This window comes from Tauraco erythrolophus, chromosome 2 (genome assembly GCF_009769465.1).
Source record: "Tauraco erythrolophus isolate bTauEry1 chromosome 2, bTauEry1.pri, whole genome shotgun sequence".
In the NCBI taxonomy this organism is placed as follows: Eukaryota; Metazoa; Chordata; class Aves; order Musophagiformes; family Musophagidae; genus Tauraco; species Tauraco erythrolophus.
In genome coordinates this window covers 5,463,916-5,481,507 of record NC_141466.1, presented here as the reverse complement: position 1 = coordinate 5,481,507, position 17,592 = coordinate 5,463,916, and the positions used below count along the sequence as shown (strand labels likewise).

The following is a 17,592-nucleotide window of genomic DNA, read 5'->3' as shown; positions in this document are numbered from 1 at the left end:
CCAGGTGTGTAGGTTGCAGGGGTGGCTTGTCATCCCCTCTGCCTCTGCCTGCTCTGCGCTGGCCCAACAATGGCATACTAAGATTTTTAAGGGTTTACTGATGGTCCTTGCTTACTCTACAAATATTCAGAAATAAATACTTACAATCCACATGGATGGGTAAAAGTCAAGACGCTGGCTTTTGTAGGGGGCTTTCTCTTCTCCTTTTCTTACCCTGTCCCTATGGCTTAAGTGAATGGATGAAAAATGGAAGCAAAGCTATGAAGTGCTGGCTGACTAATTTACTACTTTGGCAGTCAGTGGGTGAACGTACTTGGCGTCTTGAAAAATGTGCAAAATCTTCAGGTTAAAAATGATATATACAAAATGGGATTTTTGTGAGCTACATTCCTTCAGGAAGATGATATATGTTGTTTTGTTTACTGGCAGTTTAAAAAGCTTTTCTGAATTTAATTAGGAATATCAATGCATTTAAGATACAATGGAATCCACATATACCCCGCTCATGGGAATGAATGAGGAAACACAAGGGTTTTTAACGGTTGGACTTTATGTAACCAACCCACATCAGATACTAAGATCCAAAATAGAGTAGATAACTTTATTGCAGAATGCCAGTACCGTTTTTCTACACACATTTGAAAAGATACCAGCTTTTTCTACTAACATCTGATGACAATATTCTGGAAAACGTAGCTGGTCTGTCAGATATCTCTGGAATACGAATGCATTTTTCCTGGTGCTTATGGGGAAGAGTAAAAATATGTGGGCTTCACATTACCCAAGATCTGATCTTCATAGTTAGGAAGGCAGCAGAAGAAGAATCCCAAGCATATTTCCATAATGGCGGTGGTCCAGCCAAAGCCGTAGGCCCAGCTGAACATATTGATTCCTGTCAGTGGAATTTCAGTGGAGAACTTTACTGGATAAATGACCAGGCCCATGATGGAGAACACAGCTGAAGAAAGAGGAGAAAACAAAGAACGTTTAAGCTAACACCCATCATGTTGCCTGCCTCCGTAATACCTGTAGCTAAACCCACTCATGTTTAGGAGGGTTTGAAAATCGGTCTACTGCCGTGACAGACTATATGGGTTTTTTTTTTTGAGAGTGAACAGAGGCAAACACTTGAATATACAACCAGCTGAGGGAAATACCAGTTCTAGTACGGATATACCTACACAAGCTAAACTTGGCTTCATATACTGCCTTACCAGCGACAAAAAGCAAGCCTCCAATCCCTCGTATGAAGTTGAACCGAAGCGTGTCAATGGCAAACGCTATGATGGCCAGAGCAAAACAGATGACTAGAAGTATAAAGCCGACCAGGTACGTGGCAGCAGCAGCTCTTCCCCAAGCTGAAATCAGAAGGAAGATACATTAGAAAGGAACAAAAAATCCCTTGCAGTATTTTTCTCTGGTTTATAACGACAGGTTAATTTAAAAGAAATGCAAAAAGAAGGTCAGCTCCCAAGAAGGAAAGCACAGGAGCTTTCTCTCCTCTTGTAGAGGAACATTTTAGTTCCACAAGAAATCATTCGTAAGCGCAGAATGCATAAAAACTCTTGCTTGTAGAAAACATGGCTTGTCATCCGCTTGTAGAAAACGCAGTGAGGTTCGTGTGCAAGCTTCCTCTTTAGATTTAACAATTAAGAATTGAGATAAAAGTGATTGTAAAGGTGGAATGTAAAGAATGGACACTCTCCTTCGGTAACAAAGGTTATTGCCTCAGCAGATGACATAAAACCAGCAGCATTTTGCACGGACAAGGAGAATTAGGCTGTCCCTGAAACTAATTAAATTTTTCCTTTAAAAAAAAAGTGTTTATACAAGCACTACTACTCTGGTATGCAAACTTAAAGTTATGGCAATAGTCCATAAGTGTCAAAATTCAGTGGTTTCTGCCTTTTCAGCCTTTGTTTAGCCCTGTGTCCTAAATGGATCTAAAGATTTGGAATCAGTTTTGCAGGGGAATTTGACATCTGCCTTTGATCCAAAGTCAGAATCATTTAATTATGCAAAGTTTGTTCCGGATATGAATACTTCCATTTTCAAATTATATAACTTTATATTATAACATGTCAGATCTAAGCATATTGTGTTGGCATGACAACTGAAAAAAAGATATTAGTTATTCAATATTTTAAGTCTTGAGGGGCAACTACTGCCCAGGGAGATCAAAGTTTCTCCTCTTCTGAACGTAAAAAGCCCACTTAGACACTTTTTAAATTGTTCATGTAGATGGAATAAGCAGTTAAATTCTGCTGGGCATCTACAGACTTCATCCTCTTGCCTACACTATGTTTTTGTAAGGTGTCAGCTTCTAATCAAATATACACAGCAGCAGTGTCGAAAAATTATCACATCCCAAACAACCCTGACAATAATTATAATTTAACTTAAACATAGTGCACGCTGTTCAGTAAAGGTTCCCAATGGAACTGAGAAGGTTAATATCTTTGATATCCAGCAACCTGACAACTTGTTTGCTTCGAGCATGCAAGTAATAAAATGCAGAGTGTCCTACTTTCCCCCTGGCCAGTGTTGGGTAGGCATGAAAGCCACCGCCCTGTCCCTGGTGAGTGACACCTTGGTGCTCAACCTCTCTTCCCCCAGGCCCCACACCGACTCTGCTATTAGACTAGAAAAATGGATCAGGATTTTCCAGCTCTACTTATCTTCCCATCAGCCCATCATAACCAAATTCTCTTTTTGTTTACTTTTCACCATCCCCGCCCTGCTTTATGATCTCAACTCCATTCTAGCTATTGCACTACATTTTCAGTTTTATGCCGTGTCCTTTTTCTTCCTTATGCCAAAAAGTTTCTGCCTGCTTATAGGGCTTTCCAACTGTATTATTTTTTCCCATAAACAGGCAGCTGCCTGAGAAGACTCAAAGGGACAGCAAAGATGTGCCTGCATCTCAGCTTCTAGCTTTTAGCCCAACCTCTTCTCTTGGGGATTTTACAGGAGGCTTGAAGGTAGAGCACGTGATGAGGAGGTGCAGGTGGGAGAGCAGCACCTTAGGCAGACTACCAAAGGAAACAGCCAGGAAGAGGAATTTCTCATACTGCCACATCTCAATTTGTCCTGTTGAGGATGGTCCTGCTCCCAGCCTCTCTGCCACCCCTCTAAAACAGCAAAAAAAGGGGGCACATGGCCATAGGAGAAGTTGCTCAGCAGCAGTGACCTCACTGCACTTGGATATGAGTGTTCTCACTTCTGGCAGGAGAGCGAAATGACAAGGACATATGGAGGTGACAGTTTTTGTTAGGCGCACGACTGGTTGTGCTTAGGTGCAAAACTCTGGGTCAAGTGGTGTCGTTTCCCAGAGCAGACTCAGAGCACAGCTGCCCACCTGGGGAGTGCTGAGGGACCACAAGACCTGAGGGTTTCATCTCACCCACTGCCACCGCCACTTCTGCGGGCAGCAGACGGTCTGCCAAAGCTCAGCCTTGCCTCCCGAGAGGAGCCGATGGCAGAGCTCCGTCCTCCGAGGTGGGAGCATCCCCTGGGCTGGGGGCTCAGGGGGCGGCACCTGGTGGCCACAGCCATGTGTGGTGGCACCTTGCCCATGCCACCGTCTCCCTCCTCCACCAGGCTCGCCCAGGTGTTTCTCCTGAAGTCGTGTTACAAATGCTGTGACTGTACGAGAGCAGATCGGGTGCACACCCAGCCCGCCGGGCACTGCCTACATGGCAAGAAGAGACACGCTGGTTGCAGGATGCTCACAACTTAAGGAGGCATTGCTTCATCGCCTAACAGCCAGCTTTGTGACTCTCACGTCTACCACAGAGAAAAAATTTAAGGTTGTAAGAAAATGAATACGCAGCTCCAGGTAAGGCAAGAGGACTGCATGGAAGAGCCACTGTTTTGTTTTTTTTTTTTTGAGGAACTATGCCCTGATTTCGTCTATCCTTTACAAAAAATAGCAGTTATCAGTAGCTGAAGCCCACAGTGTGCAAACACCTTACCTTTCTAGGGTAAAAGGTAGCAAAAGAATTTTTTAGTATTTATAATACTAAAAGAATTTTTAGTATTTAGAAATAATTGCAACTGTTTCTATATCTAAGATACTTATTTTTTTCCTTGTGCCAGCCAGGAGCACTAGAGTAGCTTAGTGTCTTTATCAATAAAAATAATACTTAGAATTCCTTAAAAATGCCAGAATTGGACAAATTAAACTGGTCAGAAAACACTGACAAGTGAGTGGCTAATCTGGTCTCAAATCTTTCCTTATCTGTTAATATTCGTTTGTCGCTTAGTTCTTGTTTTGTCTGTTTGTTTGTTTTGTTGGGTTTTTTTACAGTAAACTAAAAGCATAAATAAATTGTTTCAACTGCAAAGCTTTTTTCCTAAAACTGTGAATCCAGGCTGAAGAATGATCATAGATGCAACACTAACTCAAAGCAGACGACTCTAGAGGCAGCTGAAAGGATCTAGCCCACCTGTCAAAAAATCAAAACCAGAAACAGAGGCAGCAGCAGGTTACAGGACATCAGGCCAAGTCTGTGAAATCATTTAGCAGTTTGTGAGACCTATTTTCTGATGTTTTGTCTCTTTAAGAGTTAAAATGTGCTTATTAGAAAAAAAAAAAAGTGTGTTTATGTAAGAGTGTGCTTCAATACCAGCAGGATCCTGTAGCACTTGCGTGTCAGTCCTATTTCTCCCCTTTTCAGCTCCTCTATCAGCTGAAATAACACTAATGAGCACTATGAAAGGGTTTACAGGAAGCTACACATCGTCTGCTCTTGAAAACTTCTAATTTTCTGAGCAATTGTATCTTAAAACCAGACCTTGCTACCCTAAACAGGCAAAAGAAATCCACATTTTCCTGCCTATCTCAAGCAGAGCAATGGCAGTGCTTCTACTTACAGTGTTTCGTACATCAATATGTGAGAGTCCAGACTACCCACAGGGAATGCAGTAATATGGGACAACTCGAAAATGAAAACAAGTGCCAGCCTTCTAAAACTCTCTGCTGTGTGAGGAGACCCCTGAGCTGATTTAGAGATGAGGAAGAGTCCACCCATGCCAGTACACAGCTCACTGTACCTTATGAGTGAGATAATTAGCTGAGACAGGATGCAATGACAACTCAGCTTTATTACTCTGCTATTAAAGCTGGCACAGTTTCGAAGTAGCAGGACTACCTCTTGCCTTGCACCATCTAAACACATTCTGAATATCCTATTGCTAACTGCAGCTGTAGGGAAGCTGATGGACTTCATTAGAGATCCAGTACCAAGAATGTCTCCAGTTTTCTGCCTTCCTGCTTTTACTTCCTCATGCATTTTCCAGTTTGCAAAAGTGTGACCACTGTTTGTGCTTTACACGTAAGGAAACAAACTTCCTTGCTCAGCAGTAAGTTGAGCCAAGACCTAGTCTTTCCTTAGCCTGCTGAGTTTCATGCCCCAAACAGTCCCTTCAAATAAGAGCTGTCGTGCCTTGAAAACAGCATGTGAAGTCTGCTTCCCCCATGATGCACACAAATATCTATGTTCTTGGTGCATGTGGTTCAAAACACAGGAAAACATTCACAATAACATTCTCCTGTCTGTCTTCATCCGATACCCTCAAACCACATGAACTACTGAGTCTCTTTGGGTGACGTTTTCTGAAAGCAGCCCCAGAGAGTTTAGAAGTCCTTCTCCTGGTCTAATCAATAAGAACATGCTTCTCCAAATTCTCCTCCTGGCTTGAAGCTAAATACACAACTAGCACTGGAAAGAAAAACAAATGTTTGTTGCCAGCTCACAGACACCGACAATTATCTACAGGTTCTTGCTGACTGATCATTTTAACCTGATCATTTTAACACATCAGCCGCTGCAGTGAATTGTGCAGTAATTTTAGGAAGAATGGTTTTAATTCAAAAGAAACAGGTTGGGACAGTAGAAGAAAATGTAACAGACTAATATTTTGCTCTGTTATGCTTCATACCACCAAGGGAAAGAAACACAAACCCTGCAGTTTTAGCTCCAGTCTTGCAAAACAATTCTTACAACAACTAAAATCTACCGTGGCGGTGATTCATCCCTGTGTTGTACATAATGAGAATGTTCCTAGGCTGAGTTTGCAGAGCTCAACCTGTTTTACGGCTCTCTGATTAAAGGGAAAGAGCATTATTTTGGAAACAAAGCTGAACTCACTCAGGTTTCTCAACCTGACCTTCTTCATCGGGGTGTGGTCAACTCTGCGGAGCACATGCTTCGCTTTGAGAAGAAACTGCTTTGGCCAGGTTTTCTCCATTTCATTTTGGTTCATTCTCGAGAAAGTTTGAAAGTGAAAGTGAGTATGTCTGCAGAAGAACATGTGTTCTCCTTAGCATGAATCTTAAGATGGCCTGTCAGACTCATTAATCCACATCTCAATTTATCAGCTGAAGGGTTATGAGATGTTGGTGTATCCACAAACTGCTGTCATCCAGGACTCCGAATTCCCCATGTTACCTCTGCAACACTGGACAGTGCAAAATCCTGTCTTCTGGAATTCACAACTCTGTAACATGCCAACTATGGGAAAATTCTGTGCTTTTTTTTGAAAACAAGAACACTGAAATATCTGCAAATGTTTGCTCATCACATGAGCTGACATCGAAATACCAGTGTGCATGTGTTTGTACACAGCCAAGATAAATCAGAAACTATTAAAAGCAGCTTCTTATGAATAAACGGTATGTGCAGACTGAAAGCTATTGACTGAAAATAATTGCAAAGGAAGGCTATACAAATGAAGAAAATCACATGTTAGTAATGGATAATTTATGAACAGAATAAAATGAGGAAAAATAAATCAAAGGCATGATTGAGTGTGTGCTATTCTCTGAGCTTCCTCATTGCATCTGGATCGTGCTTAAAACAAATGCATTTTCTGAACACCTTTCCCTTGGGAAGTTAATACTGGATGTTTTTCTTTGTGGGTTTGTTTTTTTTTTTTGTATGTGTGTGAGTTTATATCAGTTGGAGGGAATAGAAAATTTTTGGTCCTTTTTGGTAACTCCATTCTTTTTCCCTCAGCATTACTTCTTTAGAATTCATTGGCAGTTAATATGGATTTCTCATTTAATAACAGAGCATTATCTCACAACATGCAAGCTGTTTTTATGTGACCAGGAACCAGCTTTTAGCTTGCCACTACTTAAGAGACAACCATGGAAGCAGAAAATTACCTATTTAGGTTCACAGTAAGATAATGTCATTGCAAAAGTTTCTCGGTGATTAGTAGTGGGTCCCACATAAATGAGACAGAATTAGGACTTCCAATTACCTCATAATAATGATTTTAGATGACAACAGTAAGGGAAAGAACCTTATGCATAAGCCACCTACCAGTAAAACACAGTATACATTAGCAGAAAGCAGTCTGGTCTTGACCACCATACAGTCTTGACCACAGCTTAGTGCGAAGATGATAGCTTAGTTTGACTGGGTGGACTTTAACTCCTTTAAAGCAAAAACCTATTAGTTCCTCACCACTGACTTCACTCACAAACACATACAGGCAAAGCCTGCATCCAAGGCTTTACGTACTTCTGCAAACATCTTCTCTTACTGAGGTAAGCGATTCAACTTAAAACCTTTTCCAGCTTGAATTTGAGGGGAGGAGCAGTTACATCTTGAGGGAGTGGTTCAAATTCATCTCATTGTAAGCCCAGGCATGCACAAGCTTGACTTAGAAACTGGCTCCTGCAAACCTTGTATTAATGAGGGCTGCTCCCTGATGCTTGCGTAGCTCTAGGGAGGCAGAGTGGCAGAGGGCGTAGAGCCATCATCAAAGAGAGCGCCAAGGGAGTAAGTTAGCTATTAAAATAATGTGCACATGGTGCCTCAAAATTAAAGGTTTGCTCATGAGAGAGTCAGGGAGTACCCCTATCTCACATTATCTTCAAAAGCAGCTGAATACATTGAGAATATCTCGGGATTAAAGCTCAGTCTTATATACTTCAATGCTATAACATTTTTTCCTCCTATTTTTTTTCCTATTTATTTTAAATTAAACCAGGATTATTTAGACTTGGATGCATACTTGGGGGTTGGGAGGCTCAGGTAAATAAAACAGGTAAGGTATTGATTAATCAGTACACATACATAAGCCTAATTAATCAGAGTAGCAAGAGACACCTACTCCCTAACGACCTCTGAGTTAAAGATGGGTTAAAATATTTAATGTGAATTGAACAGAATGAACTTCCATGATAACAGAGGCTATAAATTAGGAGTTTTAATCGAAGCAGCAGAGTGGAAACTTTCAAAAAACCTCTTCTTAAGTTTTATTTTCCCAGGGCCATTTGAGGCTGAAGAACACTGAATTTACATTTCATTTCCATATGCACCAAGTATTGTTCTCACTCTTGATCTGCAGTTTTCATGCTGTGAGCAAACTTTGTTCTGAAACCTTGCTGAAAGTCGCCTTTTGCACTAGGGAGTTTCTTTCTGACAGACAGCAGCTGTGAACCCGGGTCTAATTTTCTGTTAGAAGCAAAATTTTACCATTTGCAAAAAAAAAACCAGCCACCCAACATATAAGCAGAAATGGTACTTTGTGTTCATTAAATACATCATAAGCTCTATTTACTCTTCTTATGAATGAAATAGCTTTCACGATGCATCTTAAAAGTCTTTAACACTTCCTGCTTGTTACTGATGGGGTTGTTAATGCACTGCTTGGAGGCTTCAGAAATTTGGGGCCTGATTTGGAGACAGTGTGCATATTCAACATAATAGGTGACATTAGATGTATTCAGTTGCAGATTACTGCTTCAGCAGCACTGTGTGTGACCTGAAGTGTTATTTAGTACCAGTAGAAGGAAGCCAGAAACGTCTGGGACATAGGCTGCCCTCGCCACTCCACAACCAACTCGAGTTCCTGGGAATTTTTGACCAATGAGAGATGTTGTAATGGTGCTTGAAACAGAAGAAACACGGCATTACAACACTCACTGACTCAACGTGTTCAAGGTTGCTCAGAACAATGCAAATTGTCACTCAGAAGTGATATGGAAACATAAAAAAAACAGTGTTTTGAGAGTTTTGTTTCTTTGCCTGCGTAACAGCTTTCCTGCTTAAGTAACCTGACTGTTTAACCCTATAACGGAATTCAAAATCCGTCTTATCAGTCCTTATCACCATTCAGACCATGGAGAGGTTATTATAGCCCTGCTGTATCAGATTACCTCAATAAGCCAGAGGAAGAGATGAGGTGAAGAGAAATGAGAGTTTAGCCACAAGTGTCCATGCATTCCCAGCAGAGATCCCTCCTATTGGGTGTGAGTGAATGGAATCCTCTCAAGGACTTAAGGTCCTGACAACACAAAGTGTCGAGAATCTTCACCAAGTCCTCAACACTGGCAGAACATATCTCCTGATGGGGAGATGAGAACCCTTCACACGATTGCTATTTTTCCACCCAATTTAACTGTAATTACTAAAGGGAGGTTGGATAATAAACAGTGGGATGCCATCTGCAGTTGCTCTCTGTAGAATTAATTGCTGAAGAGGATAACTATCATTCAGAAAAGAGTCTGATAAAATGAGTCTGCCACTAAACATATAAAAGGACATACCCCAAAATTACAAGGGAAAGCATGCTAGCGATCGCAGATGAGGAAAGAAAATTGCCATGGTAATTGGGTACTCTGGGCTTGATTCCCTTCTCTTACACCTCTTTAGTAACAACAGAATGTTTCCTACAAGCTGGGGAAAAATCAAACTTGTTCTTTCTTTCTTGCATCAGAGTCCCTTAAATGTACTGTTGTTGCAATATTTTCATTACTATGTACATTTAGTTGAGCCTATATTTTCTAGCATTCTATGTTTTGCATAATGATTGAATGTGATTGATCAAATATTCTATGTTATTAAGTATCTAATCTTGTGATCTCATTTCTCACCAGTTAGTCCCAGGTAACATGACACTTTTAGGACGAAATTATGTGTTTCTCTATACACTGTCATTAAAACTACCCTCAGTCACTGTGTATAAATATAACTGTTTCATGCTATAGAATCATAGAATCATCTGGTTGGAAGAGACCCTCAAGATCGAGTCCAACCGTTTACCCTGCACTGTCAGGTGCACCATGTTCCTCAAATGATGCAGCAGGAACAATAACAAGTTGGTTTTTTTCATTTCACCCTGTGCTAAAGGAGTCAAGGTTTGCCCTGTAATCCAGGTAATGCACACAGCGCACAACTAGGCTCCATCCTGGGCTCTCCCATGGGATTCCTTGGTCTGGTCAGGAGCCTCCCCAGCCTTTGTTTCCCATCTGCAAGGACACTTTCTCAAATCCGCTTGAATTTTACCGAATTCTGATAGCCTTTAGGTGCAGAACCTTGATCTCAGGGAAAGCCTGCAATAAATGCCCTGTGACATGAGCTGATCCATGCTCCAATAGCGCGGTTACTTATTTGCTTCACTCCTATTTCTACATGCAAGCACCCTGCGATGCCAAAGAGCCCTCGGGACAGCCTGCTTCTCCTCCCATGCCCTGCGGACAGGGGCTGTCTCCCAGCCCATCCCTCTGGAAACATCCCCGTGTTGCTCTGCTCAGGGCACTTGCTTTGGCTTGAGGCAAGCGAGGACTTGCCCATGCCTGGGATTAGGTGCTGGCTGGCAGATGTGGTACGAGACTGTGGGGAAAGGCAAAACAGTTTTATGTCAGCAGCATGGCAATGGCAGAACTTGGTGTCTGGTCTGTCCTGTGCCCCATGTGTGATGAGTCACTGGTCTGTCTGCTGGAGAAGGTGGTTTTCCAGAGGGAAAGCTGTGATGCTGGCAGCACAGTGTAGTACCAAAAGAGATCCTTTGCTGCTTGGAGACTGATCCCAACAACACCGTGTACCTTGGTGTCGTATCATTAGCTGGGGATTTTTAGCAAGCGATTTCCATTTTCCTGTTCCCCCAGAATAATAAATGATGCTTCATCATAGCAAAAGATTCCCCAGACCCAGGAGCTTGATATAGGCAAAATAGGGAAGAAAATCTACTCATCAATGGAGTTCTTATGAGACTAATGCAGACATACTCATCTGTTGCCGTATTCGAAGTAATTTTTGTTCATTATAATCATACTATACCAGCCATCCTATCATGTAGCATTGCATTAATATTTATGGACCAAAATAAAACTGGAATGAGCTAGAACATAGTTACCCATTATTTGTCTGGAAGACAAAATGCAGGAAGGTGTCCTCTCCAGACAAGAAAAATCATTCTTCCCTCCACTAATCTCCACAGCCACTAAACCCTCCACACCTTCTAGGAAAAGGCTGTAATTGAATACTATGATGTGCAAATAACTGAAGATCTGGATTCCAATTGTCATGTGGAAATGCCTTTCCTGATTTTTTTCCCCAAGATCTCTGTGCCATGCAAATGAGCCAACCACTTCATCTCAAATTTAGAGCTTTAAGCGTGCAGTTATTTTGATGGCAGCATCTGCATGTGCAAGAGCTGCAGGGCCGGGTGGAACATAAGATAGGACAAGAGTAGCCATGAATTTTTCATCCTATTGTTCATCACATTGGGACTAAAAAAATAAAATCTGTTATTTTCCCCCAACCAAACCCACACATGTTTAAACATCTTGAAAGCCTGCAGTGGAATAAATTACACACCAAGAAAGTGTCTCAAGTCTGTGAGACACACCTTGTTCAAGAGAGGTTATATAGCTAAAAATTAAGAAAAACAAGAGTGCTATGCTAGCTTCACGAAGGGATTTACATCTCTGCATTTTCTTTGCAAGCTCAGCCATGTCCCAGCCAGATACATTCCATGTTATGCTTATTAACTATCCAAAAAGTCTTTGTCTCTGTCTTTGTAAAGGTTCAAGCATGTTATAAGCTTGAGGCCTTTATTTGTTCCAAGTGCCAGAACATTGCAGAGCTACAGTTTGCATCTCTCAATCCCTTATCCTACACTCCATTCGTTTCTAGTAAGTGTCCTAATGTGTGAGATATTTTTTACTAGAAAGCTCTATTTATTTGAGCTACATACACTTGAAAAGCAAGACTTCTGATAAAGTCTAGAGGGGTGTCATATGGTGAAAGCAGAAGATCTGAACTCTTGGAGAAGATAATAGAGTGTATAACCTCTTCATAGTTCCACTTTCCACAGAGTTCATAAACTTTGCAGAAGGCCTAGAGTGTGTAGACTCTTTCACAGAAGATAACTGCGCTGGTGGAGTTATTCTGGCTTTCCAAAATAAATTGTACAGTCATCTTGTCTTCCTTGTGAGGTTTTGAATTCTGTCAGCTTAAGCAACTTTTCAGAGACTCCGAACTCCACTGGTGCAATCATTCAACCTTCTTCCCTTCCAAACAGACTGACCTCAATGATGTTGGCTTTTTGTCTTCTGTCTGCGTATACACATACGTGAAGCCAAACAGCAGAGATTCATGAGGAATTACAAACATTGCAGGCGGAGAATTTGATTTGAATTTGCACATTATATTGAACAACCTGTGAGAACTTTATAATTACATCTAATTACGATAGGATGAAGATGTCTGTAGCGGATTAAGACAGCTATACTCTCCAAGTCATGCTGAGAATATTTTCTGGCAGCTGCTGGGGTACACGTGCGTGTCACGTACGTCAGTGAAACCATCCCTGCGGGAAGACGGAATTTCAGAACTTGCCTGTGGCAGATTAGGCAGGGAAGCTGAGAGTAAAGCCCAGAGGAAAGGAAATGGGAACTGTGGAATAGAGGGGGGAGAGAACGAGTTTGTCACAGGAAAGATGTCAAACACTTCTGTTCTTTCTGTTTACATCACACCTTTTGTCTCTGTGCTCAGGAAGGCATGTAATTACACTTTGTTTATCGAGCACTGTGTTTAGCTTGGCACAAGACAAGGTTAAACATCCCACAGAACATGATGCTGAATGCTTGTTTTCTGTGACCTTTCTGGAGCAGCGTGGATAAATGTAATCCCAGAACTATTAAAACCCTGTTCCAGCACTGAGACAGGTAGAATGAGGCTCAACACAAGACCTGGATGCTCACAAGTGAGATGCAGTCTCATGGCCTGGTCTTTTGGGTGGAATCCAAGACCAGCATCAGGCACCTGCTCCCTGCATGAGGAACGGCAGGAGCCCCAGAAGAAAAATCCCAACCCCACACCATCTGAGCAAGGACAGAGGACAGGAAAACCAGAGGACAGGACTGGATCTGAACACATCCCACCTCTTGAGAGAAGGTGCCTGAAGAAAGGCACTGGAAAGGGTTAGGACAGTGACATGAGTTTGCATCCTTTACAGTCAGATCTGCAGGCTTCTTATGGGTCAGGGGTAACCCACCTCTGCAATGGCCGAGATCTACATTGTAATGACATCATCTTGCAGAGGCAGAAGCCTGGAAGCACAATCCACTGTCACTTGGCCTATGCACATGTGTTTTACATACAGGCTTCATGTATTCTCTCACTGGCTAAGTGACGCCATTGTCCCAGACTGTATCTTCCTTTTCCATCTGGCAAATTTGTCCAGGAGGATTTTGAGGCTTTGCTTAGGTTTTCTGGGTATTTAGTAAGCTCGAAGAGGTTAAATGATAGATGCTTGCCCATTGAGAGGATAATGCAGTCACGCAGCACATGGATAGAGTCTCCAATGCTTTCAGAAGCATCAGCTGACTCTCCAAAGTACAGGCTGGAGAATATTCTGCATGTGCGTACTAATTATTGTGGATGTGATTCATGGTAACTCCAGACATTGCAGGATAGTCCACACAGAGGATGACCCCCCTGGTTTGTCTGTAGATGCTGTCCAGTGGGAAACGGCGCATACAACTGCAGAATTTAGGCACGTAAGAGTGAGGCAGGATAAGGAAGGAAGTGAAACATCAAACAACTGCGTAGGACCTGGAAGCAAGGTGGGGTACACCTTCTCTCGTATTATCAAAAGAAGCAAGGTGGAACTTCTAAATATTTTCTGTCCAGTTAAAGCCGTCATTCATGACACAGAGAGTGCCTAACCTGGAGATCAGGAGGAGGGCTCACTTCTCATGGAAACTGAGAGTGAGAAGCCATTTCCTGAGCATCATGGTCTCTCTCCTGCTCTCCAGTGCCATGTACCAGAGGCAGCAGACCGGCTTGATCTATGCCCAGTCACCCAGCTGATGCAGGAGCGCTGGGCGTGATGCTGAATGGAGCCAGTCTTGTCCTGCAGCCCTACACTCACAGAGGCCTGCTGCAATTAGCTCATTACAGCTGAGTTTCATACACAGAAGGTAGAGTTTGGCCATAAATTATAAACTCCCAGGAACAATTTTGAAAAGCTCTAATAAATGGTCTCTGAGACTCCTTCTGCAAGTGTTTCTATGCTCATTTTCAATAAGCGCAGCTGAGATTCTGAGCCTTAGAGAAAATGCTCTTCCTTTTAATTTGAATCAGCATAAATTGTAAGAACACTTGGACTTTCCTCTTGGCTCAAGCTAACAGCCCATCACTCACAAGAACTTGTTTCAGACTGTGGCCAATAGCAGATATATAAAAAAAAAAAAAAAGAAACAGGGCACATCTAGAGTGTTCCTTCTTTTGGCTTGTTTTCTCAGACTCAGTGGTTTACATCTTTTCAAGTTGAAGGTTGCACCTAGGTCGACACGTTTAATAGCATGCTTAACCAAAACTCAGTACAAACAAGAAATCCTTTCATCTTTTAAAGCTTTCTTTCATAATCACTTGGAGACTCTTTCACACGACCCACCTGCCGGAGCAGTTTCAGGGCAGCATTCTGCAGTCTGACACTCCCTGGGAGTATCTTCCTACCATCTTATATTTTTACCTCTCCATTTCATGCTGGCACTCAGGACTGGCTTATCACACTAACGCCAGGCTTACCCACGCCACTTGCTGTTTGGACATTTGATCAGCAGTAGCTGTTAAGTTTTGGAAAGTGGTGACTAGTGAGAAGAGGTTACTAGCTGCTTCTGAGAGAGGAAGAAAACCTTAAATGCTAAGAAAACCTAAAACTGTAATATTTTCTGCACTGATACGTTACCACGTGTAAGTTTTTGTACTATGCAACCCATCATCTAAAGCAACTAGGTTCCTTTCTGCACAGAGGTGAGGGCGTTTTTCTTCTTCACCCTGTCCATCAAAAGTCTTGATGTATCCCAGTGACAGTCCCTATTGCCCATGACCTTGTATATGAACACCAGATACTGGGCGATACGCTTAGGAGAGCCGAGGGAAGATGAGCTCGGAGACATGATCCAGAGCCTGCTCCCCACCCCCGTCGCAGGCGCTTACCGTAACCCATGAGGGACTCGCAGGTCCATTCCCCACCCTGCCCAGACCTGCTGCAGCTCTGCCATAACGACGCTCGTTGCACGTAGGGCAAGGTCTGCGACTCCAGCCAGCCCCTGCCCGCCAGCGCGATGATACCGAAGATGACACCTATGCCCAGGAGCAGGGGCAGGATCCATCTGCACCGCGTGTAGTCGAGGCCGTACTTCACCATCTTCCAGGGCAAGGGGAGGCTGGTGGGACGAGGCTGGCCGTCTCTGCCACGGACCCAGCGACGCGAAGCGATGGGTGCTTCTGCAAAGCTCCTGGAAAGTGAACGCTGGTCCCTGCAAGCGTGTGTGCGGATGTTTGAGAAAAGCTTTTTAATCAGGAGGGACACGGCAGGGAGGGAGCTCCACCTAAATTCGGATGAGTAAGAGCTGCTGCTGAGCAACAACCGGTTGAGCGGCGGGGAAGCTGCGAGGCTGGATTTGGCTGTGGGATCCTCTCTGCCCTGCTGACTAGGTAATAAATCGGGTGCTGTTTACCCTCGGCATTTAACGCTTTCCTTCCTGCCACTCCCCACCAGCAGGAGCATCTCACAGCTGTGTTTACACCTTTCTGTCTCCAAAGGGATTTGCATCATGGCAGGCGAATAGAGGAAATGAGCCAGGGAAGTATGTGCATTAGAGGGTGGTTGCTTCTTAAATTTGCCACCTGGAGGCTGAAAGCTGCTTTTCTTGGACTCCATTTAAAAATAAAATGGTTCCTTTTTTTTTTTTTCTTTTTCAATTAAAAAAAAATTTCCTCTAGCTGCCAGAAAACTAAGGCAGTAAAGAACGTGTGGCTGTCCTCCCTCCCTCTTTTGGGACATAGCTGCAGGGGAAGATAAACAACAAGGTTTACCATTAAAAATCTAGCATGGTCTGGGTATAGCCTTAGCTGGAGAACAAAAACCGAGCTTTGATTTGTCCGTGCCTTGCAAAGACACCCCACGCGTGGCTCTGGCTGTATGTGCGCTGCTGGGGCTTGTCAGCACCTGCCTGCGATGTGCTGTGGGACCAACGCAGAGATGAACCATCATCTCGCCGTGTCCCAGGAGGCCACCCAGCCAAGCATGGGCAGAGCCGTCTGTCTGTCAGCTCAGAAGTGACATAGCCAGGCTTGTAGCACTCTCCCTTTGAACTAACACGTGCTACAACCCGGTATTTTGGCATGGTCACATCCAGAAGCAGCTGCACCCCTTGCAGACCGAAGCTGGTTTCTGTGAAACGTGGTTAAGCACAGAGCAGCAAAGTATCCCTCACTGCCGTGGTGGATTTTGTCGGAGGGGTCTGCATCCAAGTACAGACCTCATCTGCTCACAGGGGTATGCTACTACATTGCAGCTTTCAAGGTGAAACGTGACGTCCATACTGAACTGCAAACTCCACAGCGTTCCGCTGAATTAATATCCATAAATCAATAACAGACTAAATTAAATTAATAATTTACATTGAATTTATACACTGTACAGGGGAGTGCATGATGATGTGCTGAGCTTGCATAGTCCCACACTAGAACATCCACCGCAAAGAGCTGCAGCACCATGAACAGGTAGTAGCTCGGTCATGAAAGTAATTTGAACGGGTTAAGGTGACACCATGCCTTATCTCTGATCAGAGACAGCTTATTAGCCTGGTGGTGGTTTAGCAGTGGTGTGGCTGCTTTGACTCTCATTCTCTAGCCAGTGCAATTCTGGCTAGCTAAAGCATCCCACCGGCAGCTTCCCAGTAGTAGGGACACGGCCCAATAGCCCTGTGGTTGTGAGAGGTCTACCAGGGGCATTCTACAAGTCTCTGTCAGAGCAGGAGACATTCTTACAGATTTGGCCTTTGAATTTGAATGTCACTTAAAGCAATAGTCAACTATGAAGACACCTCAGCAGCTGTTTTGAATTGAAAATAAGGAGCAATCTCAAGTATTTTTTGTAAAGGACACTTTAGTGAACCACCATTTCCTTAGAATATTATATATCTTCCCTTGTAGTCCACATTTGTACTATCCACAAACATCCACAGTTATTGTTAAAATAATGATAATGTTTAAAATGCCATTTACCGGTTCTATAACATTGTGATGTATCATATTTTTGTGCATGATTTTTAAAAATATTTACATTAAAACAAACATCATTTGAAGCTCACCCTTAGTGCAATATGCTGGTACCTGCAAGCTGCCCAGGTCTGTTCACACATGTTCCTTCTGTTGGCACAGCTGAGGTAGAAACGAGTACAATAAACTCCAAAAGATTAAGAGAACATGGTTTTGGATAATAAATGGTTTTTAAAAGATGGCTTCAGAAACACTCATGCATGTGGCAGTAGAC

General features: G+C 43.0%; 1 protein-coding gene across 1 annotated transcript; it reads right to left on the bottom strand.

Annotated features, from left to right (window-relative positions):
• Nucleotides 1-743: 743 nt before the first annotated feature.
• LOC104372683 (p53 apoptosis effector related to PMP-22) lies at nt 744-15,459 on the bottom strand. Its single transcript, XM_086632045.1, has 3 exons — nt 15,249-15,459; nt 1,215-1,358; nt 744-958 (listed from the first exon to the last, which is right to left on the bottom strand). The coding sequence occupies exons 1-3, from the start codon at nt 15,457-15,459 to the stop codon at nt 744-746; spliced, it is 570 nt and encodes a 189-aa protein (XP_086488171.1).
• Between the last annotated feature and the right edge of the window lie 2,133 nt (nt 15,460-17,592).

Coding starts and splice junctions, on each gene's coding strand:
- LOC104372683 (XM_086632045.1), bottom strand. CDS start 15,459: ATGGTGAAGTACGGCCTCGACTACACGCGGTGCAGATGGATCCTGCCC. Junction 1,359..15,248: donor CGAGTCCCTCATGGGTTACG/GTAAGCGCCTGC, acceptor TTCTGATTTCAG/CTTGGGGAAGAGCTGCTGCT. Junction 959..1,214: donor AGGCTTGCTTTTTGTCGCTG/GTAAGGCAGTAT, acceptor CTCTTTCTTCAG/CTGTGTTCTCCATCATGGGC.